The following is a 26,662-nucleotide window of genomic DNA, read 5'->3' as shown; positions in this document are numbered from 1 at the left end:
ATCCTGTGTAGTGGCCAATAACACCTCCACCCAAAGGAGTCTGTATCTGGGCAAGATAAAGAGGCATAAGTACTTTTAAATACAATTGCCAGGTCATTTCTCTCTGCTTGACACTCACGGCAAATGTTTGCCTACATTAAAAAAAAAAAAAAAAAAAAAAAATTACTTAAAAGTGTCATCCATTGTTGTTAAACTACAATTTTAAAATACTGTCTACTTGAATGTACACTGTGGAACAAATAGTTGATAAAATTGTTCACTAGAGAGTACAGTTGTCATCTGGGAATGCGGGGTGGGAATTGGAATTTTAGGGGTCTGCTGCCAGCCCTAGGAGGAGCGAGGCTTCCACATGGAAAATGGATTTGATAACCAGCTTCCTGCACATTTAGAATTCTGTCTGTGGGGTGCACAGGTTAATCCCAGGTGAAAGGACGGACAAGTGGGGACTCCTAGGGTCAACTGTCGCACTCAGAACACACTCCAGTCCAGGTTCCCTGACACCTTCCTCTGCTCACCCACAACCGGAATCTTCAGGCTGCAAAAGCTGCCCAGTCCGCCCCTGGGAAAGGTGACCAGGGCGACCGCGCAAGCTGGGATTGGGTCGCACGGTCCGAAGCCGAGCTCGGGGTCCCGCTCCCAGACCACCCCGGGGGCCCAGGGCTCAGGGGTTCAGGGCCACTCGCCAGTAGGATTCGCCACGTTCCGCGGCCCACTTCGGGGACCCGCGCCCAGCCCACCCCGCGGGACCAGGGGACAGGCCCCAGGGCCACCCTCCAGCGGGGATTCCGCCGCCCTAGGCAGCCGCCCTCGGGGACCCCGCCCAGCCCACCCCCGGGACCAGGGGACAGGCCCCAGGGCCACCGCAGCCGGGACTCGGCCACGCTCCGCAGCTCACATGCCGGGTCCCCAGCCCCGGCCGCACACGCACCTTGCTTCCTCCGGGGTGACCCGTCGACCTCCCGAGGGACCTCCGGGGCTCGCGGGGCGCACAGGTTGCTCAGAATCAGCGGAGACGCCGGAGCACAGGCCGCCCGGCGGGAGGAAGGAGCTGAGCGCTGAGCAAGGAAAGCGCGCGAGACCGCGGAAGCCCGCCCCGCCCCTCCGTCCGCGCCTGATTGGACAGCTCCGCCCCTGACGGACGCCTCCAGGCACCGCCCCAGCCCCGAGTGACAGCTAATGCCACCCAGTCCCTGGCTGAAGTCGGCAGAGTGACAGGCGCTTGCCCCGCCCTCTGCAGCAGGACTCCCTGCCCGCTGGGACCTGACCCTGGCGGGAAGGGTGTGTATTTCTCCTGGTGTAGAAGGTGGTGTCTGAATGGGAGCCATAGACGCCAGCGCTGCATGGAAACAAATGTGCGGTCAGATCGGAAGCAATATGAGAATACATTAAAATTTCAGATTGCAAGACCTGCTCACCTGTGTTCACTGCAGGGAATATTCCTAAAAGTGTCACTCCTTGACAGGCTAACTAATGCCCAGGTATGTGCATAGTCCCCTCCACATCCAGTACTTCATGGGCCTTCCAGCAGAAATGGAATTGTTGAAATTGGCGTTTAAGATGTTATGTCACCCTAATGGAGCAAATTTCCGTAGTCTTTTCTGTCATTTAGAGTATTTAAAAAGTTTTTTGGTGTAAGTTTTGTACATTTCCTTTCAAATTTACTTTGGATATATTTGTTTTATGTTAAAAATTGTGTTTGTTCCTCAAATAGAATTTGCAAAATTGTAATTTGTTTTATGTATGAAAGATCATTTGTTATGATTTAGTAAAGGGGTATCCTTCAAGAATTCATGAGTGAGACAATGCAAGAAAGTTTAATTATTTTTTTAATTTATATTTTTAGGACCAGGGACTGAACTCAGGGTTGCTTTGCCACTGAGCCACATCCCCAGCCCTTTTTTATATTTTATTTAGAGACAGGGTCTCCCTGAGTTGCTTAGGGACTCTATAAATTGCTGAGGCTCGAAATCATCCTGCTTCATCCTCCCTAGCCACTAGGATTACAGGAATGTACCACCACACCTACCAAGAAAGTTTAGAGGTAAAATGGTTGGGTTAGGAAAGCCTTAACCTATTTTGTGCATTAATGTCCTGATAGGGAGTAACTGGGTGGTAACTATAGGAAGGTAGGGTGTGGCTGGAGCAGATGGGTCTCTGGGGGCATGACTTGGAGGGTTATATCTTGTCCCTGGTGAGCTGATCTTTGCTTCTCTCTGCTTCCTTGTTGTCACGTCCTGAAATGCTTTCCTCCACCACACCCCTCCATCTCCATGTTGGATCTCACCTTGGGCCCAGACCAATGGAGCCAGCCGTCTATGGACTCTGAAACCATGAGCCCAAATATACTTTTCCTCCTATAAAACTGTTCTTGTCAGGTCTTTTGGTCACACTGGTGGGAAAACTGACTAAAACACCATTCTTTTAGTTTTTTCATTTTATTATTGGGGCTCTAATAATATAATATAATATGACGTCGTGCATAATGATAATGCTTCTGATAGAGCAGCACAGCACTTTCTGTAAGCCAAACACTGTTGTTCTGAGAAGGAAGTGAGCATTAGTGGGTGCAGTTCTCACAAGGTTCTACAGGGGACAACACCATCCCCATTTTACAGAAACTTTGAAGACTCACCCAGGCTCAGTTTTCAGGAAGTTACGGAGTCATGAACCTCCACATTCTGGAAAGTTCAGCATGTTCTGATCATGCCCAGAACATTCGAAAATGAAAATGACTTCCATTCACCATGAACATTTTCTATTATCCTTCTCTTTCTGCCTTGGAACTGCTTTCTTGAAGCCTCTCAGCTTATCTTTCCACTGCTTAAGTAATAATATGTGCCAATTTTCAACTGAACTGCTATTTTTCCTTCTTTTTAAATTTGTAGGAAAATTTGCATTTAAAATAAAACTCATTTCCTCTCATTTAAACCATTCTTGTTTTAAGGGCACTGGATTTTCAATTCTGAAACTTTATTTACACATTTCTTACAGTAATTATAATATAATATAATTTAAAGCTGCTTCCTGGCCCTTTATGCTGCAGTCATTTCCCTGCCTCCCAGCTTCTTGTCAGTCTGTGAACATCCTAGCTAGCTATTGGTTCATCAGTCAGCTTGCAAGTATCCTTCTCCATTATTGGTCCCCTGTTAACCCGTGGAATTAGACCGCTTAAGAATATCTCCCCTGTCACTCTCTCTCTCCTCCTCGCTTTCATGCACTCGCCTCTATTTCACTCTTTTGTTCTTTCTCTCTCTCTCTTCCCTGCAGGGAGATACTGTGTTTGCTTAATAAACCCTCTTAAGTGAGTTCCTGTGTCCAGAGTGGTTTCTGGGTTCTTACATTGGTGCCGTGACTCGGATGGGCTCTTCCACTGTCGCTTAAGCAAGTGGAACCCCATCTGATGCCCCAGTGACTCCCGGACACGGCCTCACCTTCCATTAGCCCTGATGCTCTGCTCTGCATCCATCACCGGACTTCAGATTGGTGAGTTCCCTAGGCGGGTTTCCCTAGGCTGACTTAAACACTCCTCTGCTGACCTGAGAAGCGACTGTTGAGTGGGGCCCTCGAGGTGGCTGAGAGGTGGGGGTACCCCCATCCATGACTTTTATAGTTATAGCTGGTCCCCTTAGCCGGTCTTATCTGCCAGGTGGGTTCCTGATATTATGGTGGAGATTCTCTCCCAGGGTTGAGGCCCCTCTTCACACTCACTTTCTCTTGAAAACCCTGATGTCGGGTCCTCAACTCTCTTGGCTTTTGCCCAGCACACAGACTGATGCTTGTGTGATGACACCATCGATGTGCTGCCTTCTCATCTCCAGTCAAATAGTCTCTGACCCGGAATGCCGGGGCACAGACTTGGCTGTTTATCCGTCTCCATCATGGGATCTGGGTCCTCCATTCCAGCAGATTCACCCCTGGGATGTCTATTAGACAACTTTAGAACCCTTCGCCTGACCCCTGGCTTAAAGCCATCAAAACTTAATGATATTTGGCCATGGTACCCTTTAGATAATCAATCCAAAATGGCCACATAATGGCACACAGCTTCTGTGAGCAAGTGGGCAAATGGAAAGGGATTCCTTATCTTCAAGTCTTTTCTTTATTGCACTTCTTTGCTCTTCCTGCAAACTTGAACGCCTCCTTTTGGCTTCTTCTTCTCCTCTTAATCCCTCCTCCTCCGACATCGACTCAGCTAACAAACCATCTTGATACCGGTCCACTGTGACAGAGGCCCCTCTAGCCCCTGCTTCTCCATCTCCTTTACCCCATTCTGTTTCTGCTTCCATTCCCCTGCCCAGCCTACCTAGTCCTCCTGCCATGAGGTCCTGCATACGTATTCTAGTCCCCCCTACGGGAAGTGGCCGGTGTGGAGGGAGTAACCAGCCCAACAGTCAGTGGCATGTCCCAGTCAGGAGTATGATATAGCAGCCCCATTCCTCACAAGTAGTGGGTGAGATAATGTTTCACAATTTTCTGCATCCAAACCTGCATTGATTACTAACCAGGAAAAAGGGTTAAAATGCCCTACACATCAAGTTTTTGCTAGAACCTGTTAGCTCCTTTCAGTTCTCAGTCAAGGCTTACACTGAAATGTAAATGGAGGAAACCAGAAGGTGCAGTAGGAGACCAGTCTAAAACCCAAGAAAAAAAAAGTGTCCATTTTAAATTTCTCCTGGGCTGCAACACAGACACAGAATACTCTATCTCTCCCTCTCACCCCTTCTCTTTGCCCTTCTCTTTCTGACTCTCTCATGCTATAATTAATGGCCATTATCATTTTTCTTCTAGAACTCTTGTTTTTCTTAAATGCTAATATATATATATATATTATATTATTAATATATATATATATATTTTTTTTTTTCAGTACTGGGGATCGAACCCAGGGCCTCATGCTTAATCTCTCCAGCCCAATGCTATATTTTTGAACTCACAATTTTGATCCTACATACCTAGGTTAATGATTTTTGGTCAGTTCTTTTTATCCAACTCTAGAGTTATTTTTGAATATCTGTTACATTGCATTGGAGATAAACATTACAAGGCCTTTGCTTTTGTGTATGTGTTGTCTATGTGCAACTAAATATAAGCATGCATAAAGTTTTAAAAAAATGGATCCAAATACTTTCAATTCATGTGATTTAAAAAGGTTCAATTTAAATTGGGTAAACTAATAGAAGTAAAATGTGTTTAAAATTAACTCACAAGTCTCTAGGTGGTCAAACTAATAAAATGTTGATGTTTATAAAATGTCTAACATCAGTTTTTCTAGGACTTTTCTTCAATAGGAAAGAGATGGCAAATACTGTTGATACGCTTGTCTGACATCTTGTTTTTTTTTTTTTTAACAATAAGATGAGTGAATTAGCGTTGACATGTATGGGATTACTCAAATGTGTATGTTAGAGACATCTGATTAATTTATAAAGTTAAAATGTTAATTATTAAATAACATTGAGTACTTTCAACTCATTAAATTTCATGCAGTAACATACTTAAACATTATGGATGTTTTACTAGGTTTGTGAAAGTACTCTTAGTATGTCTGTTAAGTTCTATTCTTTAGAGCAATTACTCTTAAAAATTGGGGTTTATACAATTATGTTTAAACAACAACTGTTAAAGTATTTACTACATTACAAAGTCTAAATTTTTCTTTAAAAACTAAATTTGGTAATAATTGTGGAATGGTCATTCTTTGTATATTAAATGTGTTCTTATTTTCAAGGTATACAAGCCTTTAAAGCAGAAAATTTATCAAGCTGCTATTCTTCAAATTAAACTTGTCTGTAATGGTAATTTTAAACTTATAAGAAGAATAAATGTTATTGGGGATTTATTTCTATCATTTAATGTTTTATTATAGGACCTGTCGTCAATAGGGTATATGTAAAATTTGTTACTTTTTACACTGAGATAAAAAAAAATTTAAGCCTGATTTGTTTAAAGGTAAATATTGTGACAGAACCAAGCTTCAAGTCCCTGAACCAGGGCGGTGAGTTCCTGCCCGCAGGTTGCTTCAGGGACCAGGACAAGGCAGCCAGGGACTTCCCCAAGCAGCCCGCAGCCCGGCCCCCTCCGGCGGGAAGCACCTTTCCAGGCAGGCTTCTCGGAACAGACTGCCCAGTGAGAGCCTTTCTACACAGAGCCAGCCACAAGTCCCCAAGCCAGCGGTGACCTCTGGCCCACAAGCAGCCTCTGGGACCAGGGCAAGGCAGCCAGAGACCTCTCCAGGTGGACCTGTTCCCCGGCCCCCCCGGCCACAGGCTTTTTCCACAGGGCGATCCAAGATGGCAGACTAGAGGGTGACTGCATCTCCAGTTGCTCCAGAACCCAGGATTCAAGAAGGGGAGGCATTGAGAGACTCAGGCTAAAATAGAGCCACGGGGTGAGTCTCCCCCACCCAGTGAAGCGCTGCACGGGTGGCAAGCCTGGATTCGGGTGGCTTATTAGAGTAGGGTAGGGCAACTAGAGAATTCCCCAGAAGCTCTGTGCACTCCGGCGGTGGGCTCCTCCCACAGGACCAGATTCTCCAGCATCTCGGAGCAGGCCCCCCAGTGAGAGCCTTTCTGCACAGAACCAAGCTTCAAGTCCCTGAACCAGGGTGGTGAGTTCCTGCCCATAGGTTGCTTCAGGGACAAGGACAGGGCAGTCAGGGACTTCCCCAAGCAGCCCGCAGCCTGGCCCCCTCTGGCGGGAAGCACTTTTCCAGGCTAGCTTCTCAGAGCAGGGCCCCCAGTGAGAGTCTTTCCACACAGAGCCAGCTCTAAGTCCTTGCACCAGTAGCGGGCTAGGGGCAGCTTTCCTTAGAAGCACAGCATTATCATGTTACTCCAAGACTTCAGACTACTGAAGGCAGGAAGGTGATACACTGGAAATCTACAGGGACACTATAAGCCAATAGAAGAATTCAGCAATATCACAAAGTCCCACTGACATCTGACCAGTATGAGAAAACAAGGGAAGAAAATGTCCCAAACAAACCTGGATACTATATCAATAAAACCCAATGACAGCACAGCAGAAGAAATGTCAGAAAGGGACTTCAGAATGTACATAATTAAAACAATCAGAGAAGCAAACGAGGAGCTGAAAGAGCAAATGCAGGCATTGAAGGAGGAGATGAAAGAGCAAATGCAGGCATTAAATGATTGCACCAATCAACAGTTAAAGGAGCAAATACAAGAAGCAAGAGATCATTTCAATAAAGAGTTAGAGATATTGAAAAAAAAAAAACCAAACAGAAATCCTTGAAATGAAGGAAACAATAAACCAAGTTAAAAACTCCATAGAAAGCATAACCAATAGGATAGAACACCTGGAAGACAGACCCTCAGATATTGAAGACAAAATATTTAATCTTGCAAACAAAGTTGACCAAACAGAAAAGATGGTAGGAAATCATGAACAGAATCTACAAGAATTATGGGATATCATGAAAAGGCCAAATTTAAGAATTATTGGGATTGAGGAAGGCTTAGAGAAACAAACCAAAGGAATGAACAATCTATTCAATGAAATAATATCAGAAAATTTCCCAAATCTGAAGAATGAAATGGAAAACTAAGTACGAGAAGCTTATATGACTCTAAATGTACAATATTACAACAGACCCACACCAAGGCACATTATTATGAAAATACCTAACATACAAAATAAAAACAGAATTTTAAAGGCCACGAGAGAAAAGAATCAAATAACATTCAGGGGGAAACCAATAAGAATATCAGCAGCTTTTTCACTCCAGACCCTAAAAGCTGGAAGGGCCTGGAACAACATTTAAGAAGCCCTGAAAGAAAATGGAAGACAACCAAGAATCTTATACCCAACAAAACTTACTTTCAGACTGGACAATGAAATAAGATCCTTCCATGATAAACAAAAGCTAAAGGAATTTACAAAAAGAAAGCTAACATTGCAGAACATTCTCAGCAAAATATTCCAAGAGGAAGAGATGAAAAACAATGATGCAAATCAACAATGGGAGGAACTAGCCTAAAGGAATAGCCAAATAAAGGGGAAACAAAATCATGTCAAAAAACAAAAATGAGTCAAATGACTGGGAATACAAATCATATCACAATAATAACCCTGAATGTTAATGGCCTGAACTCATCAATCAAAAGACATAGACTGGCAGAATGGATTAAAAAGAAAAACCCAACAATTTTATGCCTGCAAGAGACTCATCTCATAGAAAGAGATACTCATAGACTAAAGGTGAAAGGATTGGAAAAAACATACCATGCACATGGACACAGCAAAAAAGCTGGAGTATCCATCCTCATTTCAGATAATGTGGACTTCAAGCCAAAATTAGTCAGAAGGGATAAAGAAGGACATTACATACTGCTTAAGGGAAGCATAATTCAGCAAGACATAACAATCATAAATATCTATTTCCCAAACATTGGCTCATCCATGTACGTCAAACAATTCCGTCTCAATTCCACAAATCAAGTAGACCACAACACAATAATACTAGGTGACTTTAACACACCTCTCTCACCGCTGGATAGATCATCCAAACAAAAATTGAACAAAGAAACCATAGATCTCAATAACACAATCAACAATTTAGACTTAACAGACTTACATAGAATATACCATCCAACAAAGAACGAATACACTTTCTTCTCAGCAGCACATGGATCCTTCTCTAGAATAGAACATGTCTTATGCCACAAAGCTACTATTAGCAAATACAAGAAGATAGAGATACTACCTTGTACTCTATCAGATCACAATGGATTGAAATTAGAAATAAATGACAGAATAAAAAAGAGTAATTTCTCCAATACCTGGAGATTAAATAATACACTATTATATGATGAATGGATAACAGAAGACCTCAGGAGGGAAATAAAAAAAAATTAGAAGTAAATGAGAACAAAGACACATCATACCAAAATCTCTGGGACACTATGAAAGCAGTACATAGAAGAAGATTTATTTCATGGGGCGCATTCAACAAAAGTAGAAATCAACAAATAAACAACTTAACACTACAGCACAAAGCCCTAGAAAAAGAAGAGCAGACCAACACCAAAAGTAGTAGAAGACAGGAAATAGTTAAAATCAGAGCTGAAATCAACAAAATTGAAAAAAAAGAAACAATCAGAAAAATCAGAGCCAAAATCAACAAAATTGAAACAAGAGAAACAATCAGAAAAATGAACAAAATAAATAGTTGGTTCTTTGAAAAAATAAACAAAATTGATAAACCCTTAGCCACAGTAACAAAGAGAAAGAGGGAGAAAACTCAAATTACTAAAATTCAGAATGAACAAGGAAATATCACAACAGACACGAGTAAAATACAAAGCATAATTAGAAACTATTTTGAAAATCTATATTCCAACGAAACAGAAAACCTCAAAGACATCAACAAGTTTCTAGAGACATATGAATTACCTAAACTGAACTAGGAGGACATACACAACTTAAATAAATCAATTTCAAGCAATGAAATAGAAGAGGTCATCAAAAGCCTACCAACAATGAAAAGTCCGGGACCGGATGGGTTCTTAGCCGAGTTCTACAAAACCTTTAAAGAAGAGCTCATTCCAATACTTCTCAAAGTATTCCATAAAATAGAAGAGGAGGGAACCCTCCCAAACTCATTCTATGAAGCCAATATCACTCTGATACCTAAACCAGACAGAGACACATCAAGGAAAGTAAATTTCAGACCAGTATCCTTAATGAACATTGGTGCAAAAATTCTCAACAAAATTTTAGCAAATCACATACAAAAATATATTAAAAAGATAGTGCACCACGATCAAGTGGGTTTTATTCCAGGGATGCAAGGTTGGTTCAACATCTGGAAATCAATGAATGTCATTCACCATATCAAAAGACTAAAAGTTAAGAATCACATGATTATTTCAATAGATGCAGAAAATGCATTCGATAAAATACAGCATCCCTTCATGGTCAAAACACTAAAGAAAATCGGGGTAGTGGGAACATTCCTTAACATTGTAAAGGCCATCTACGCTAAGCCCATGGCCAATATCATTCTAAATGGTGAAAAACTGAAAGCATTCCCCCTAAAAACTGGAACAAGTCAAGGATGCCCTCTTTCACCACTTCTATTCAACATCATCCTTGAAACTCTAGCCAGAGCAATTAGACAAACCAAAGAAATTAAAGGGATACGAATTGGAAAAGAAGAACTCAAACTATCCCTGTTCACTGATGACATGATTATATATTTAGAGGAACCTGGAAATTCCACCAGAAAACTCTTAGAACTCATAAGTGAATACAGTAAAGTAGCAGGTTACAAGATCAATACTCATAAATCCAATACATTTTTATACATAAGTGATGAATCTTCAGAAAGAGAAATTAGGAAATCTATCCCATTCACAATAGCATTGAAAAAAATAAAATACTTGGGAATCAATCTCACAAAAGAGGTGAAAGACCTCTACAATGAGAACTACAGAACACTAAAGACAGAAATTAAAGAACACCTTAGAAGATGGAAAGATCTCCCATGTTCTTGGATAGGAAGAATTAATATTGTCAAAATGGCCATACTACCTAAAGTGCTACACAGATTCAATGCAATTCCAATTAAAATCCCAATGATGTACCTTACAGAAATAGAGCAAGCAATTATGAAATTCATCTGGAAGAATAAGAAACCCAGAATAGCTAAAGCAATCCTCAGTAGAAAGAGCGAAGCAGGGGATATCACAATACCAGATCTTCAACTCTATTACAAAGCAATAGTAACAAAAACGGCATGGTATTTGTACCAAAATAGACAGGTAGATCAATGGTACAGAATAGAGGACATGGACACAAACCCAAATAAATACAGTTTTCTCATACTAGACAAAGGGGCCAAAAATATGCAATGGAGAAAAGATAGCCTCTTCAACAAATGGTGCTGGGAAAACTGGAAGTCCATATGCAACACAATGAAACTAAATCTCTATCTCTCACCCTGCACAAAACTCAACTGAAAATGGATCAAGGACTTCAGAATTGGATCAGAGACCCTGCATCTTATAGAAGAAAAAGTAGGTCCAAAACTTCAACTTGTTGGTTTAGGATCAGACTTCCTTAACAGGACTCCCATAGCCGAGGAAATAAAAGCTAGAATCAACCACTGGGATAGATTCAAACTAAAAAGCTTTCTCTCAGCAAAGGATTTCATCTTCAAATCTGACGGTAAGTTTTGCTGGGTATAGGATTCTTGGTTGACTCCCAAGTTCTTTCAGAGCTTGAAATATGTTGTTCTAGGCCCTTCCAGCTTTTAGAGTCTGGGTTGAGAAGTCTGCTGCTGTTCATATTGGTCTCTCCCTATATGTAATCTGATGCTTTTCTCTCATGGCCTTCAAAATCCTATCTTTATTTTGAATGTTAGGCATTTTCATTATAATGTGCCTTGGTTTGGACCTGTTGTGATTTTGTGCATTTGGTGTTCTGTAAGCCTCTTGTATTTGATTTTCCATTTCATTCTTCAGGTTTGGAAAATTTTCTGCTATTATTTCATTGAATAGGTTGTTCATTCCTTTGGTTTGTATCTCTGTGCCTTCCTTAATCCCAATAATTCTTAAATTTGATCTTTTCATGATGTCCCATAGTTCCTGGAGATTCTGTTCATGATTTCTTATCATCTTCTCTGTTTGGGCAACTTTATTTTCAAGATTAAATATTTTGTCTTCATTGTCTGAGGTTCTGTCTTCCAAGTGGTCTAATCTTTTGGTGATGCTTTCTATTGAGTTTTTTATTTGGTTTATTGTTTCCCTCATTTCAAGGACTGATTTCCATTTTGTTTATTTATTTATTTTTTTGAGAATCTCTATCTCTTTGTTGAAATGATCTTTTGCTTTCTGCAGGTGCTCTTTCAGCTTATTGATATTACCATTCATTGCCTGCATTTGCTCTCTTATCTCATCCTTTGCTTCGCTAATCATCTTAATCATGTATAATCTGAAGTCCTTTTCTGATATTTCTTCTAACATACTGTCATTGGATTCTATTAATATAGAATCTAGATTTGTTTGGATCATTTTCTTCCCTTGTTTTTTCATGTTGTTCATGTGTCTTCCCCTCTAGCAGTGCAGATCTGGGGTATTGCAGATTTCCCCCATAGGCTTATAGTGGCCCTATAGGTTTCCGAAACCCTTTCTTTAAGGGGAGATCAATATTAGCAGTGCTCAAATCAGACACTATGCAATCCTAGACCAAATAGCCCCTACGGGGACAATAACAAAATTGTCATAGTAAACAGAATAAGTTCAAATATTATCTTTGGTGAAACAAGCAGATTTGGAATAATGTCTGCATTTTCTAATGGAGGACAAAGAGGATGCAGAGGGATGTAGAATGTGGCTGTTAATGGGATAAGAAAAGAATATACAGAAGTTCTAGAACATAGAAAGTGTGAGAGTGTAATCAAAAGAAATTGGATATTAGCTTGCAAAAAAGGGAAAAAGACTCTGGGGGAACAGGTAAACAAAAGGAAAAGAGAGCAAGAAAACTAAAGAAATAAAAACTTAAATTTTTTAAAAAAGGAGAAAAACAAAATCTACAGTGTAACAGTCATATACTAATGAAGCCTCCCAGTGTTCAGTATTCTGATGCATGAGAGGTACCTGACAATGAGCTTCAAGCCTCCAGCAGGCGTCTCAGGATGGGATTTGCCCCACCTAAAGATGGGAGCTATGGTTTCCAGGATTATCCAAGATGGTCGCTCTGCTTCCAAATGTGTTGGTAAATGGGGAGCTGCAGCTCAGGGGTGGACATGGTCACCTGAAGGTCCTGGAGGGGGGTGCGGTTGTTCAGGCAGGGGTCCTGGAGATGGGTGTATTTGGTGTGGTTGCAGGATCCTGGAGGCGGGGTGCAGTCGGTCTGGGGTTCGGTGATAGGGTGCCTGCCATCTGTTGGTCTGGGGGTCCTGGTGGCAGGGAGCAGTCACTCGATGTGAGGGCCCCAGAGGCAGGGAGTGATTGGTGGGGCTGAGGGATATTGGAGACAGGGCTCAGTCAGTCCAGCCAGGGGTCCTATGGGGCCTGGCTATTGTCTCAAAATGGTGGCAGCCACATGCAATCAAACCTGCAGGTACTGTCACAGTGAACTTCCAGGCAACAGCAGTCAGCTGGTGCTCCACTGGCGTTCAGCGATCAGTTTGCTGATTGTTGTCAGATGATCAGGAGGTGAACCTCGTGCGTTGGGTGGTGGATAGGTGTAAGGCAGGCAATGGACAGGCGAGAGGCAGGCAAATGGCAGATGATAGATGCCTGACAGTGAGAAATCTGCCTAAAACTTTATTTTCTAATACTCCTTTGCCCCTCACCGAACTTGAGAATTTGGTCATGCTGGTAATGGCAAAAGAGGCAAAAATTAGCTTCAGGACTAGAACATTTTACCTAAGATTTGTGAAGAGCCCTGCCTTGCCTGAGATAAGGCTCTGTCTTACCCTGCTGCATGTTAGAATGGCTCCAAAGTAAGCCAGATTTTAACTCATTTAAAGTTGTGTTCAAAAGTTTGATAATTCAGTCAATATTATTCCCTGTTTTACCCTTTCCCTTTCCTCCTTCCTCCACTGAGACTTTTCTTCTACTATACTGATCCCTGCTTTTAAGAGAAAAGGGTGGCACGTGTGGGTACTTGACATGCATGGGGACATTCACACAGTCTCACTCCACCTCTCACCTTCAGACTGAAAGCACTCAATACATTTTTGGCACATGTTATAATTGATTTTTAGAAATACTCAGGGTTTATTATTTTCAAATTAGAACTGCTACTTGCAATCAACCCTGCCTTGGGCAGGATTAATTGCCCTTTCTCCCTTTGAAGGACTTCCCCGTGGCTTTCTGGGAGGGGGAAAGCCACTGCCTGCAGAGCCCTGTCAGCTGTTCAGAAGCCGAGGCCACAGGCACGGTCTTAACTCTGTTCAAAGAAGCTCCCGGCTCACCCCTCTCCAAAGACTCAGCCTGGGTCACTAGCGCTCACTGCAGCTAAACGCCTGGGAGGCGCGTGGAAAGAACAGGAGTGGTAACGCCAACCAGGTCCGCAGCCTCAGCCTCCAGCTGAGTTTTCAGTCCTAGGGAGCAGCCCCCACACTGGAGCCCATGCCCCCTACAGCCCCTGCCACCGGCCTGCTCCAGAGAAGCAACACCTGTGAGGAATCCGGCCGAAGCCAGTGGTGCTTCTTTACCTGAGTCAATATTGAACACTTACTAGAAGTCTCTTAAGAACTAGTGAAGTGGGAAAGCACTTAACTACAGTTCTTTTGCTTTTAGCTCAACACACAATTCTACGTGAGCTTGTAAATCTCACCTAATTTAATTGACCTTGAGTTTCCTTGCAGTCCTTCAAACCTGAGATGACATGGAAAAAGTAAAAAATAATAATAATAATAATAATTTATTGAGATTTGTATGTCAGAGTGCCATGCCTTCCAAATGCAATGGTTTCCACTTTTCATTACCCTGATATTTACTAACAATATAGTCTATGTCAGGAAATGTCTAGGTGTTTGGGGTGCATCACAGAACAAAATGAAGATCCTGTTTTTCGTTATGTGATAAATAAAATCGAATAAAGTAGAATGAGCCTAAAGGACTGATCGAAGGAACAAGAGAAAGCCTTTGGCTGGTCAGGCTGACACAGCTGTTTGTGAATTTTTCACCTTGCTTCTCTTAGCTGGTTTTTCAATCGCCAGTCAGAAACAACTGCGACATTTCTGTGGTCTCCATGATGTTGGTGAAGAAGGCAAGGGGTGTTTGGTGGTGACCTTGCTTGTCTGTCAGACTTAGGATGTTCTGCCCTCAACACAATCTCAACAGAGAAAATGATCAACAAACCTGCCTACTGTTTCAGCTCATGGTTTTCACGGGAAACAATCTGCAGTTTCAGACCAGGCTCTGGATGCCACATAGCCATCTGCCATTGCCATGGCCCCAGTTCAGGATGTGAGAACTCCTGTCCGGAGTCAGGACCATGGCCACAGCCAGGCCCTCAGGGGAGCCTCACTGCAGTCCTCCAGCCTCAAGCTGTGGCGGCCACACGCAGTCACCCCTGCTCCAGTAGCAGAGGCCTGCTCTCTCCTTTCTGTGCTAATTCACTGTCTGAATGATTGTGTGCTGTCAGCTTATCTAATGCCACCCTTTCTGAAACCTTCCGTAGTGCTCACTATCCTATAGAATACAGGTACTTTGTGGTTTTCACAGCTATGATTTTACATTGCATAAATATAAATATTTACTTATGTAAAACAGTACATTGAAGCTGAGTTTAGGTCGTTTCGTGTCCACATCTTGCACATTCAGAAAGACCTCCCAGGAGGTCCTTTTACCCTTCAGATCTGTCCTCAGGCCCTAAGAAGACTAGGTCACCTGGCATCTAGCAAAAATTAATTGTGGCATTTATCAGCACATCGCTCTCGGGGGACCATTGTCCCAGGCCATTGCCATGATTACCAAGCTGGCAGCTGCATCTCATATAGCCTGCTTCCCTCCTTCAGCAGTCACCTGCCACTTGATACCATGGTTTGCACACACAGTGAAAATCAGAAATCAGAGGCCTGGCCCGAGTCCCTGTGGACCTATCACTCGAGTGAGGTGACAGTTGTCTGAACATCAGCTTCTCCATCTCCCGTGGGGCTAATTATTTTTTAAATACTTCATAGAAGTCTGTGAGGATCAGGTAATATGACAGAGCATGTTCTGAAATACAGGGACAGAGCCTCATTCATCTTTTTGCCTCATCTGGAACGGTGCATGCCCTGTTGCAAGTATGAAATTGACAATATTAAAATTAGGGCTGGGTTTTTGTATTTGTCATTTCCAGGTTAATGCATTGTCTTTAATAGAGATGAAAATCTGGTGACCACACATTTCCTCATATGGGAATTTGGTGAACTGATCAAAAACATCCCCTGTTGCTCCCCTTGGGCCGCAGCTCATCTTGGCATCTGAGGGGTGGATGCCCACCGTGCACCCCACATGAAAGGTGTTCCAGTTCTTTAGAGATCTTTTTAAAGAAGAGACATGACTGAAAATCCATCAGAAATGGCACTGCTGACCAGCCATCACAGAGCAATGCTTGGCATAACCGCCTCCGAGTTTGCTGACTAGAGTCCTCAGTGGCATGGTGGAGGACCTTTCCCTCCACACTCAGCCAGCGACGCCGGGGTCTCTCCAGGGATTGTCCAGATGCTCTTCTCTTACTTGTTGCTCTTCAAGTATTTTGAATATTTTGAAACATTAACCAATGTATAAGTTAAATGCCCTTGTTAATCATGCAAGAAAATGAATCTCAGAAATGCAGGAGCAAATGTCCTAGCAGATACTAACACATGCCCCAGGTAATGTGCAGGCTCCATGGACACAGGAGCGAGGCGGAGTCCCAGTGGAGGAGAGATGGGAAGTGCAGTGTGCAGGGACCTTGTGGAGGGAAAGAGCACCAGAGGTGCTGCAAGCAGCAGGAGGGGGAAGCCTCGGGCAGTGGGGCATAGGGACACCGCCTTCAGCAGGTTGGAGCTGACGTTTCCCAAGAGAATACCAGGCTGCTTCACACTCAGAGCAATGTACCCCTCTGGCTGTACTTCCATCCTGTCTGCTCATTACTCGTTTAACTTCAGGATAAAGTGAAATTCTTAGAAACCTGGGAGAAAAAGCCAGGCTGGTGGTCAGGATGCTGCAGGGCAGCTTCTCACCTGAGTGGGCGTGCTGGGGGAGACGCTTCCGCCTCAGAGCTGATGCTCAAAGAGCCAAGGATGGCTCATCTTTGGCTTTGTCTGTCAACTGCACACCACTGAGAATCATTTTCTAAGCCTGTGGACTAGAGGAGAGCACCAGGTGAACCCCCAGTATCTTGTTTCTCAAGTTTGAGGCCCTTACACAGACGGAAGTGGAGTAAGTAGGTTATGGAATGCTCCCTGTCCCCTGTTCAGTTGAAGCTGGATTCAGGTTGACACCTATCAAAACGCCGCATTGGACCCTAACTAATGGGAAAAGAAACACGTGTCTACCAACACACTAATGGAGAGACATGTGTCTACCAACACACCAACAGAGAGACGCGTGTCTACCAACACACCAACAGGGAGATGCGTGTCTACCAACACCAACAGAGAGACGCGTGTCTACCAACACACGAACGGAGACAGAGCGCGAGAACACAGAGCAAGTTAGCCCAGAGGAAGCTAGGCATGTCTTGATTTGCTCATTCCACATTTATCCATTACCAGTTTATTAATCAATCAAGCAAACAATGATTAATTTCCAGTCATAACCTAGACTTTAGGAAGACAGGTATGGTAAGAATTGACCAAATAATTTCATAGGCAATAAAATGTGATGAAAACACAGAATGCCAAACACAATCCCATGTTCACAAAACTTCCTAAATAAAACTGAGACACCATTAGCATGAGAACCTATTTCACCACATTGAATGTTTGAAACTAAATCATCAAAGTCAGGCAAAACTCCTTGCAAGTGGCATGGAAGGTTGTTATGCAACGGGGACCGGAAAGCCCAAGACCCCATGTGACATCTACTCAGAGCACTCGGAAGTGGTGCTCACTGGGGCCAGAGTGCCACCACCTGAGGCACCGGCCAGAAAGCACCACTGTTCGACCCACACAGGAGGCTGGCCAGTGCTGAGGCACTTGCTAGCTGGCCAGTGTTGAGGTGCTTGCTACCTGTATGAGGGCTCCTGTAGGATGCTTGCACAGGCTGGTCAGCCAGCTGAGAACTTCAGACTGTTGGAATGACACTGACATATCTCCTGGGAGGACACTGTCACTGGCCACATGAGCAGGGATGCCTTGGTCCCCTAGTATTTCCTAGACAGGTCCCCTGCTCTTATTCTCTGGGAGGAAGCACATCTCCCCAGCACTTTCCTCAAAGCTGAGGCCACCTCCTTGTTCCTCAGGCTGTAGATGAGGGCGTTGAGCATGGGGGTGAGAATGGTGTAGAAGACAGACACAGCCTTGTTTTTCTCTGGTGTATGGTAGGAATGGGGCAGTACGTTCGTGTAGAAGACAGCTCCGTAGAACATGCTCACCACCATGATGTGGGAGGAGCAGGTAGCAAAGGCTTTGCACCTGCCCTCCACAGAGTTCATGCGGTAGATGGTGATGAGGATGTGCGTGTAGGACACAGAGATGATGGAAATGGGGATGAGCAGCATCAGCATGCAGCAAGTGTACATCAGGGTCTCGTACAGAAATGTGTCTATGCAGGACAGCTTCAGCACTGCTGAGATCTCACAGAAAAAGTGGTTGATCTCTCAGGACCCGCAGTAGGGGAAACTCATGGTAACGGGCGTCAGCATGAATCCACCCAAGGAGCCACAAACCCAGGAGCCCAGAACCATGATCAAGCAAATTCTGCGGTTTATGAGGAGGGGGTACCGCAGAGGACTGCACACAGCCATGTACCGGTCATAGGCCATGAGGCCCAGCAGGAAGGACTCACCTCTGATTAGGGTCAGGTAGAGGAAGATCTGAAGTGCACATCCCAGAAAGGAAATGGTCTTTTCCTTGGACAGCAGGTCTTGGAGCATCTTGGGGACAGTGACACAGATGTAGACAGTGTCCATAATGGAGAGCTGGCTCAGCAAGAAGTACATGGGTGTGTGGAGGTGGGAGTCAACGTGGATGAGCAGAACCATGACCACGTTGGCGGTGACAGCCACCATGAAGATGGAGAACACCACTGTGAAGATGAGCCCAGGCAGTGCTGGGTGGGTGATGAGGCCCAGGAGGAGGAAGTCAGTGGAGTTGTGGAGAGTGGGCTCCATGTGCAGGTTGTGGCAGCTCCTGGGCTGTGAGATGGAGAGTTGGGGGTTAACAGGTTGTCCAAAAATTACTCAGCACCAGTAGCGTGCCAAAGCAGCGGGATATCAGAGAAGAAGCTGGACTTCAGAACCATCTGAAGCCCAGCTTCAGCACTACGACTCTTGTGGCTGCACAGATACACTGACCTCTCATTCAGCTTTGTCATTTGGGATAGGTCGTCAGAAGCTATGCCGCTTGGGCTGGAGCGAGGGGGAAATGTCGTGATCTTTCAGGGTCTGCGTTACCTTTGCTTCCCACCGTCTTCCATATTCATTTTATGATCTTACACGCTGGGTTGGAAGCCTCCTGAGGTAGCCACCTGCCTCTTAACCACTACACTGTCTCACCAACAGTGTACCTGAGTTCACTGAATTTAAGCTGCCCTCTGCCATTAAGATGACCACACTGTCAGGGCCAGGTGCAGATACCCCTCTGAAACCTGCAATCGGTATGAAATGAACGTGAGTCGAGCTTTCTGGACACATTTGGTTTGGGGGCTGCTGTTATTACCACACAGCACTGTGAACATTTGGGACATCAGAGTTTAGCAGGGTAATTCTGGTCACCTGACTTGAGGTCAGGTCCAGTGTCCTGAGGTCAGACCTGTGCTGCAAAGGGAGCTCAGGCCTTAGCATGGGCCATGGCAGGCACTTGGCTCCCTCATTCTGCAGGACAGCTCGGGCCAGAGCTGAGTGAGGACCACCATGAACTCTGCTAAGCAAGCAGGGCTTGGGTCACTGATTGGGGTTGTTCTGGCTGACACCATGGAGTCTCTGCAATTTTATGACTCAGTACTGACCACAGCAGGCAGGGATGGCCTAAGCTGCTCTCCAGGTGTTGTCCAGCCAAGCCTTGGCAGACTCCCTGATGGGGTAGCAAGCACCCCTCAGAAGAAGAGGCTGTCCTAGGAGCCCTGGTCAACCAGGTCTTCTAGCCTTACATTTATTTCTCTGCAGTGCTCCTGACCCTTCATGTTTATAAGTTAAAATAAGCACAGATGGGAAAGAAATACCTAAATCCAGAGTGAAAAACACACAGCAGAATTGAAACTCCTTCAAATTAATCAAAGGAGTCCTGATGCTTTTTATTCTAGTATTGTGAAAGTGCATCCCTCTTTGATATATTCAAGGATATGGAGAAATAAATTGTCCATTTTACAGTTAGAACAAAATGGGCCTCCCAATTTTTGTGACAGAATTTCTGGAGAAGTATATTTCTGCAAAGAGCGTTGACCAGCAGTACTATAAAGTACACCTGGATCTTCGACTGCAAAACAGTTAGAAATACAGGCTCTGAAGCCTCAAGCAGAAATAACCCCCTGGGCCTGGAGCCAGAATAAGAGAAGCATAGAGGAACTTTTCTGCTTAGAGTTCACCACAGATGGGACCTAGGTAGAAGAAACAGTGCAGATGTGTGAGGATGCTCCAGGGAGAGAGTGAGAGAAGCTTAGCGTTGGGCAGAGCTGAGGCTCAGCATGTGACAGCTCATCCAGCAGGGAGGAGAGTGGACCCCTCAGATGAGAGGTGACTCCTGGCAGGCTGGACAAGGTTCAGATCCCTCATCCCTCCACAGTATGTGGAGGACTTCCTTGTGATATCAGCAGCCCAGATCACAATCAGAGAATGCACACGGGTAGGTCGTAACCAACGCTCGACTTGGGGGCATCTGAACCACTGCGGGGGATGACTGCAGACTCCTGCAGGAAGACACCTCCACCCTGTCCCTCAGTCAGATGCATCGTGGCTGCTTTGGATCAGCGGCTGGTGCCACAACAGCAGCTGACGAACACGTTTTCCAGAACTGAAGTGAGCAACAATGTGAAAAATGAAAATTGCCTAAGAGATTAACTGGATTCCCTTGGAAAACAACAAACTGCTTTTGAGTTACAGCATGGGCCCCAGAGTTGTGCTTCAGGTAGATCAGCTAACGCCTCACATGGTGTTTCAAAGCAGGAAGAGACTTGCCCTACTCCCTTTGTCTCCCTGTTGGGAGTGGAAAACTGCCACATGCTGCAACCTCCCTTGGGGGATGTGGACGGCGAGAACACAGACACTGAACAGGGAAGACCCTTCAGACCCCTCCGTCCCGAGTAACAGCCCGGGTTGCTTGCGGGTGTGACTGGGAGCATTGTGTAAGCAGCCTGTGAGTGTGTGCTGTGATGTGCTTCTGTGGCGAGTGTGTTTGTGTGTGTGCATGGTCACGTGTGCAGTGTGTGTGCTCTTGGGTGTGGTGTGTGTAGTGTGGTCACGGCATGAGTGCAGAATTCCTTCTTGCTGGCGTGTGTGCTGTGCGTGCCTGAGTGTGTCTATGTTTTGGAGTACCTGCACGTGTGTGCTGTAGGTGCTGTGTTTGTGTGGTGTGTGTGAGTGTGTAAGGAGCAATCTGTAAGTAGTACCACCCTACAAGCCTTCATCAGCCCTAGAGAGTGACTTTCTGAGAGCAGCTAAACCAGGGCTTGTGCTGTGAACGCTACTTCCCAAGATTCCGCTGCTCACCTGGGTCCCAGCACTCACCACTCATGCTGGAGTGACCCTGCTGTTCAACACACACAGGACTGGGTTTCTTCTCGGACCCCAAACCCTGAATTCCACCCCATCAGGCCCCTTCTCCTCCACTCCCGGGTCCCCTCTCAAAGCCTCAGGCTTTCTCCAATTTCCCTGGCCCACCTGTTTTTCTAAAAATGAAAAATAAAATGAAGAGAGACCTCTTATCTGCAAGGGCTCAGCTTCAGGCCTTTCAAGGCAGAAAGTGCCCTTTTTCAGTTGGTTGGAACATCACCTAAGATACTGCCCCCAGGACTGCTGGCAGCCCCACCCAGGGTCACCACATGACCACCTGGCAGGATGGCGAAGGCGGAGGACATGGACAGGGCTCTGGATCTGGAGTCTGCCCTTGCGGCTGCAGAGGGACGGGACGGCTGGGCTTGGTGACAGGATTGGCGTCCCTTGTGGTCAGCCTGCCAGGAGGGAGGCAGTCTCTTCAGGAGAAGCTGTGGGTCTGGGACAACAGGCCCTGGGCTGCTCTGGAGAAACCACAGGACCAGGCACAGTCTCTGCCCCTCACAGCAGCCTGTGAAGAGACCCCCAGTGAGGGCAGAGGACATGCACAGGGGCAGGCGCCTGGGCCTGTCCCTTCTGATACCTTCCCAGGAGTCCAGGAGCACCAGAGCTGCAGGGCCAGAGTCAGTGTCCTGTGTGACCCGAGGCTGCTCTCCAGGAGGGCGCCCCCAGCCAGCCGGGCTCCTTCGACGCCCCCAGGGAGAAGAGGTGTACCCACTGCCCCACACCTGCACTCAAGTCACCATGACCAGCATGGTGTGGGCCACAGAGAACAGGAGCCCTGACGCTGCCCAGGGTGTGACCGGCTGAACAGAGTGGCCTGCAGAGGTCTTCAGAGGGCATTTCACTGTGAGCCTACGTGGGGCCTTCTGGAGACGCGAAATGCATTTTGTCAGTAAGTACATGTCACAGCGCAGAAATGAGGCCACCAGGCAGCCATGCAGCTGTGCTGGGAACTGAGGACGCCCCAGGAAGGTGGCCTGGATGTCCTCAGATTTCCTGCTGTAAATGGTGGCATCAGACTCCTGATCAAAGTGCCCTCTGGCTCTGAAAGTCAGGCTTGCTTCCGGATGAGGAAGGTGGGCCTAGGACAGCCTGTTGGGGTGCAGCTGCTCTGGACAGAGTTCATAAAATGACCAGGACGTGAATGTGCGGAGATGGAGGGTGAGAGGCAGGAGGGGACAGACGGAGCTGTCCCGCACCAGCACTGGATGCCTCTCAGGAGTGGGGCGCAGTGAGGAGGGAGGCGCCGCCCATCGGCTCCTGTGTGCACAAGGCTGCACCTGACCTCCCCGCGGTGGGAGGCCAAACACCCTTCAAGCACAAACATGTGAAGAACTAGTGAGGGAGAAGTTCTCTGTGGAGCATTTCCCACACACCAAGAGAAGGCCAGGCCAGCCCAGTTAGGGAAAATGTGACCCCCAGATGTGGGAATGGTCTGAAATAAGACTCGAGCCTGAGAGAAAGGAGAGAGAGCTGGGTCCCAGAGAGTATGCTCAGCACCCGGATGGCAGCAGGCAGCCAGCTGCTGCTGGAGGGAGGCCCAGGCCACCCCCAACTGCAGAGCAGGTGGGGAGCTGGAGGACTGGACAGTGAAGCCAGGAGGCTGTCACTCGAAATACCTAGAAACAGGTGCAGAGGTGGGCGGTTCCAGCAGCAGCAGCAGCAGCGTGACAAATGGCTACTGCAGAGCTGCACCCTGTGGTATCCTCATGGTGGTCAACACTATAAACTCTCATAGCCTCCCTGGGCTGTGACCTCTGGACTCCTCCACCCATACCCACTGTGCCTGTGGTCCTTTGTCTGTGCTTACCATCAGGACCCATGGGGACAGTGCTCCAAGCACACCCCAGCAGAGATTAAAGCTGCGTGGCTTCTTGCTTTCCACTGTGCGGACTGGTTCCTTCCCTCCACGGCATCCCTGGACTTCAGCATCATGTTTCCCAGATGCCCTGCTGTGTTTACTAAAGGGTCTCTGCCTTCATCTCTATCCCCACACTCAACTTAGAGATTTGTGAAGTAGAAAATTAAGCACGAGGAAGAATAAAGAACCTTTCCTATGTTAAAACCTGGCACTATAATTAAATGTGTGTAGTATTTACTGAAGACTAATGTGCCAGGAATCATTTCATTAGGATGATTATGAGTTTTAGTGTCAAATACCAATTTACCTCAAATGAATTTTATCAAAGAATCAGGAAAAAAGTCACCCTGGTTCCTGGAGCATTGGTGAAGGGTCTGACACTCAACTGCCAGCTGCCACGGCAGAAGGGGGCTACAGAGTCAATGCCCAGAGACATGCCTCAGAGCAGTGGCAGAAAGAGGAATGGAAGGATCTGGCATGTGGTCCATCCAGCCCCCAATAATGCCACAGAGAAGGAGCTGGCATGTGGTCCAGCTAGTCCCCACCAATGCCACAGAGAAGGAGCTGGCATGTGGCCCATAATGCCAGAGAATGATCTGATAGGTGGTTCATCCAGCCCCCTACTAATGCCACAGAGAAGAAAATGGAGGTTGAGAGGAGGAAATGGAGGTTGAGAGGAGGAAACGGAGGTTCAGAGGAGGACACAACTCCACAACACCAGCAGGAATGGAGATGGACACAGAGACCCATGACTGGCTCACAACTACACCCACAATCTAAGCTTCCAACATAGATGAGCCAGCCCTCTGCCTCAGTCTCAGTCCAGTGGGCTTTCATACACCATGCTGGGTGGCTTCCAGGGGAGTTCTTTGAGGGATGTTATCTGTTTTTGAACGAAAGGCTTTTCTTTAAGGCATATGTGTTTGTCTCAAGGAGAAAGAAAAAGAGGAGGGAGCAATAAAAACATGCAGACATTCAACATGGTAATCTCCTCCCAAACTTGCAGGGAACCTTCACCTGCTCCTGACTACATGCAAGGGGGCGTCCTTGACTTAAACATTTGCAATAATATGCGCCGTTAATAAGATGCACCCTTGCCACCTACTGAGTCATGACTGAGACCCCTCAGAAAGAATTCCCAGCACACTCTTCCAAATGGCAGCTCCTACAAACACTTCTCTTCAGCAAATCTGTTAACACCTTTGCAAACCATTACCAGGCTCCCTATTTCTGGTTTCTTGTAAAGCATCTCGCTTTTGATGGTCTGCTTGCCAGAGTCAATGTATGTGTTCATCATTCTGCATCTGAAGATCACCCCTCAGCCATCATCAGACAAGCTGGCCTCTCACAGTTACAGGGAGATGCCCAGAGGTGACTTCCAGAATCTGGGAAATATGTTCTCTCTTTTTCATGAAAATTTTAGGTCCTACCTCAAAGCAGGTGAGTCCCAGGCTTACAAAGGCAATAGTGAATGGCTGACTCTTTAAACGCTTCGGCGTGGGGATGAGGCTTCTCATTAACCATGGATCCCACACCCCAGGAGGAGTCTTGGGTTGTCAATTAATCCACCTGGTCTACCTTGGGCCTTGGGGAAGCCCTGCCCCCTGGCCAGCAGGTGTGTCCTCTCCCAGGTGAGAGACTGGGGTCATTTCTCCAGGTTGTCATCACAGGCCTGCTCCTCTCATCCCAGCCTCCCTCTGGGGTGCAGAGAACAAAGAGTGGTCTGGTTCAGCTTCGCTAACGTGTCCCTGCAGGAGAGCTTCAGGAGGGCGGGGAACTCGCAGAAAACGTGGTTGATTTCCTGAAAGGTGCAGAAGGGGAACTGCATGGTGATGGGGGTGAGCAGGAAGCCATCAGCAGACCCTCCCAGCCAGGCTGCCACCACGATCAGCAGGCAGACCCTGTGGCTCATCAGGACCGGGTAGCGCAGAGGGTTGCAGATGGCCATGTAGTGGTCATAGGACATGAGTCCTAGGAGGAAGAACTCTGCCCCTGCCAAGGTCAGGTAGAGGAAGTGCTGGGCAGTGCATCCTGCAAAGGAGATGGCCCTCTGGCCCATGGCCTGGTCCAGCAGCATCTTGGGCATGATGGTGGAGATGTACAGAAGGTCCATGAGAGAGAGCTGGTTGAGCAGGAAGTACATGGGGGTGTGGAGCCGCGGGTCCACGCGGATGAGCAGGAACATGGTGCATTGCTGGCTATGGAGGCCACAAAGACCAGGAGGATGAGGGCAAAGAGAAGCCAGGGGACACAGCTGCCACTGAACAATCTCAGGAGGATGAAGTCAGCGTACAGGGAGCCATTGCCCCACTCCATGGTGCTGCAGGCTGCACAGGAGGCGGGGCAGAGCTGGAAAATGCCTGGCTGGTTAGGGCATCACGATGGGGCCTTAGACAAACCAAGGCTCATGGCTCTGAGCTCAGGAAGCTCAGAAGAGCAGCCTGAGCAGTGTCACCCCCATCAGCATCGCCCACTCAGGACCAGGACGCCCGCCTACGACCTTGCCCTGTAACTCAGAGGTCATGACGCAGCAGGTCCATCTCCTCTGTGTAAGGACATTCATCTCTCTCTCAACACCATCCTACCCGGGGGAGGAGCCGTCCTGTTGAACCGGGTGGATTCGGGGGCGAGACAGAGAGTGGCCCCAGCCTCCCCTGCACCAGGCTCTGGTCGTCACACTGCAGTCAAAGCCATACATCCAGGGTGGGTGTTCGACCTGCAGGGAGACGACCACGTGGACTTCACCTCATCGCACGGTTCCTGAATCTTTGCACACTGTAGGATTTGATGCTTGACATCCTCATCAGGTGCTCAGTATTTGGCGGCAAAGATCCTCTGCTCAAGTGTGAACCACAGAGCTCTCAGCTGTGAGAAGCAATCCAGAAATCAGCAGCTGAAAAGCATCAACAGGAAATAATATTTAGGATCAGGGGCTTTTATCTGCCCTCTTTCAGCAGAAAACTATGGATTATTAACACACAACTGATTGATCCAATGAAGTGAGTAAATGCAATAATTACTTTATCAGGTTTTAATAGAAAAGATGGAAAAATGAACAGGTTTATAGAATACTAGAAGTTATTGTCTCCCAAGGTACTTTAATCTTAAATTTGAAGTTAGATCATGCACATATAGCCATTTCAGTTAAATAACATTCTACCAAATATATGACCACATGGGCCGCTTGGACAGTCCATTTTGACATTGGAGAGTCTGACGTTGTGCACCTGGTGACCAGGAGCCCCGTGAAGCTGCTGAGCACCTGAAACATTACTTTAACTGAGGATGAGCTGCAACTCTACGGTAATCACAGAGGTCTGGTGACTCCTAAATACGAGGTCACTTTTCCCCACACCTCATGAAATACGAGAGGACCCTCCCCACCCCACAGAGGAAGAGTGAGACTTAACGGGAGCCAGA

At 46.3% G+C, this 26,662-nt stretch overlaps 1 protein-coding gene across 1 annotated transcript; it reads right to left on the bottom strand.

The window, feature by feature from the left end:
- Nucleotides 1-17,814: 17,814 nt before the first annotated feature.
- LOC306663361 (olfactory receptor 2T27-like) lies at nt 17,815-25,558 on the bottom strand (the record flags this gene model as incomplete). Its single annotated transcript, XM_079143755.1, is given in 3 exon segments — nt 17,815-18,211; nt 24,985-25,432; nt 25,435-25,558. Coding segments are annotated over 3 exon segments (969 nt in total).
- Between the last annotated feature and the right edge of the window lie 1,104 nt (nt 25,559-26,662).

The sequence above is a fragment of the Sciurus vulgaris genome (genome assembly GCF_902686455.1).
Source record: "Sciurus vulgaris genome assembly, chromosome: 6".
NCBI lineage: Eukaryota > Metazoa > Chordata > Mammalia > Rodentia > Sciuridae > Sciurus > Sciurus vulgaris.
Note: the sequence above shows the minus strand (reverse complement) of the source record. Positions and strands in the feature narration are given on the sequence as shown.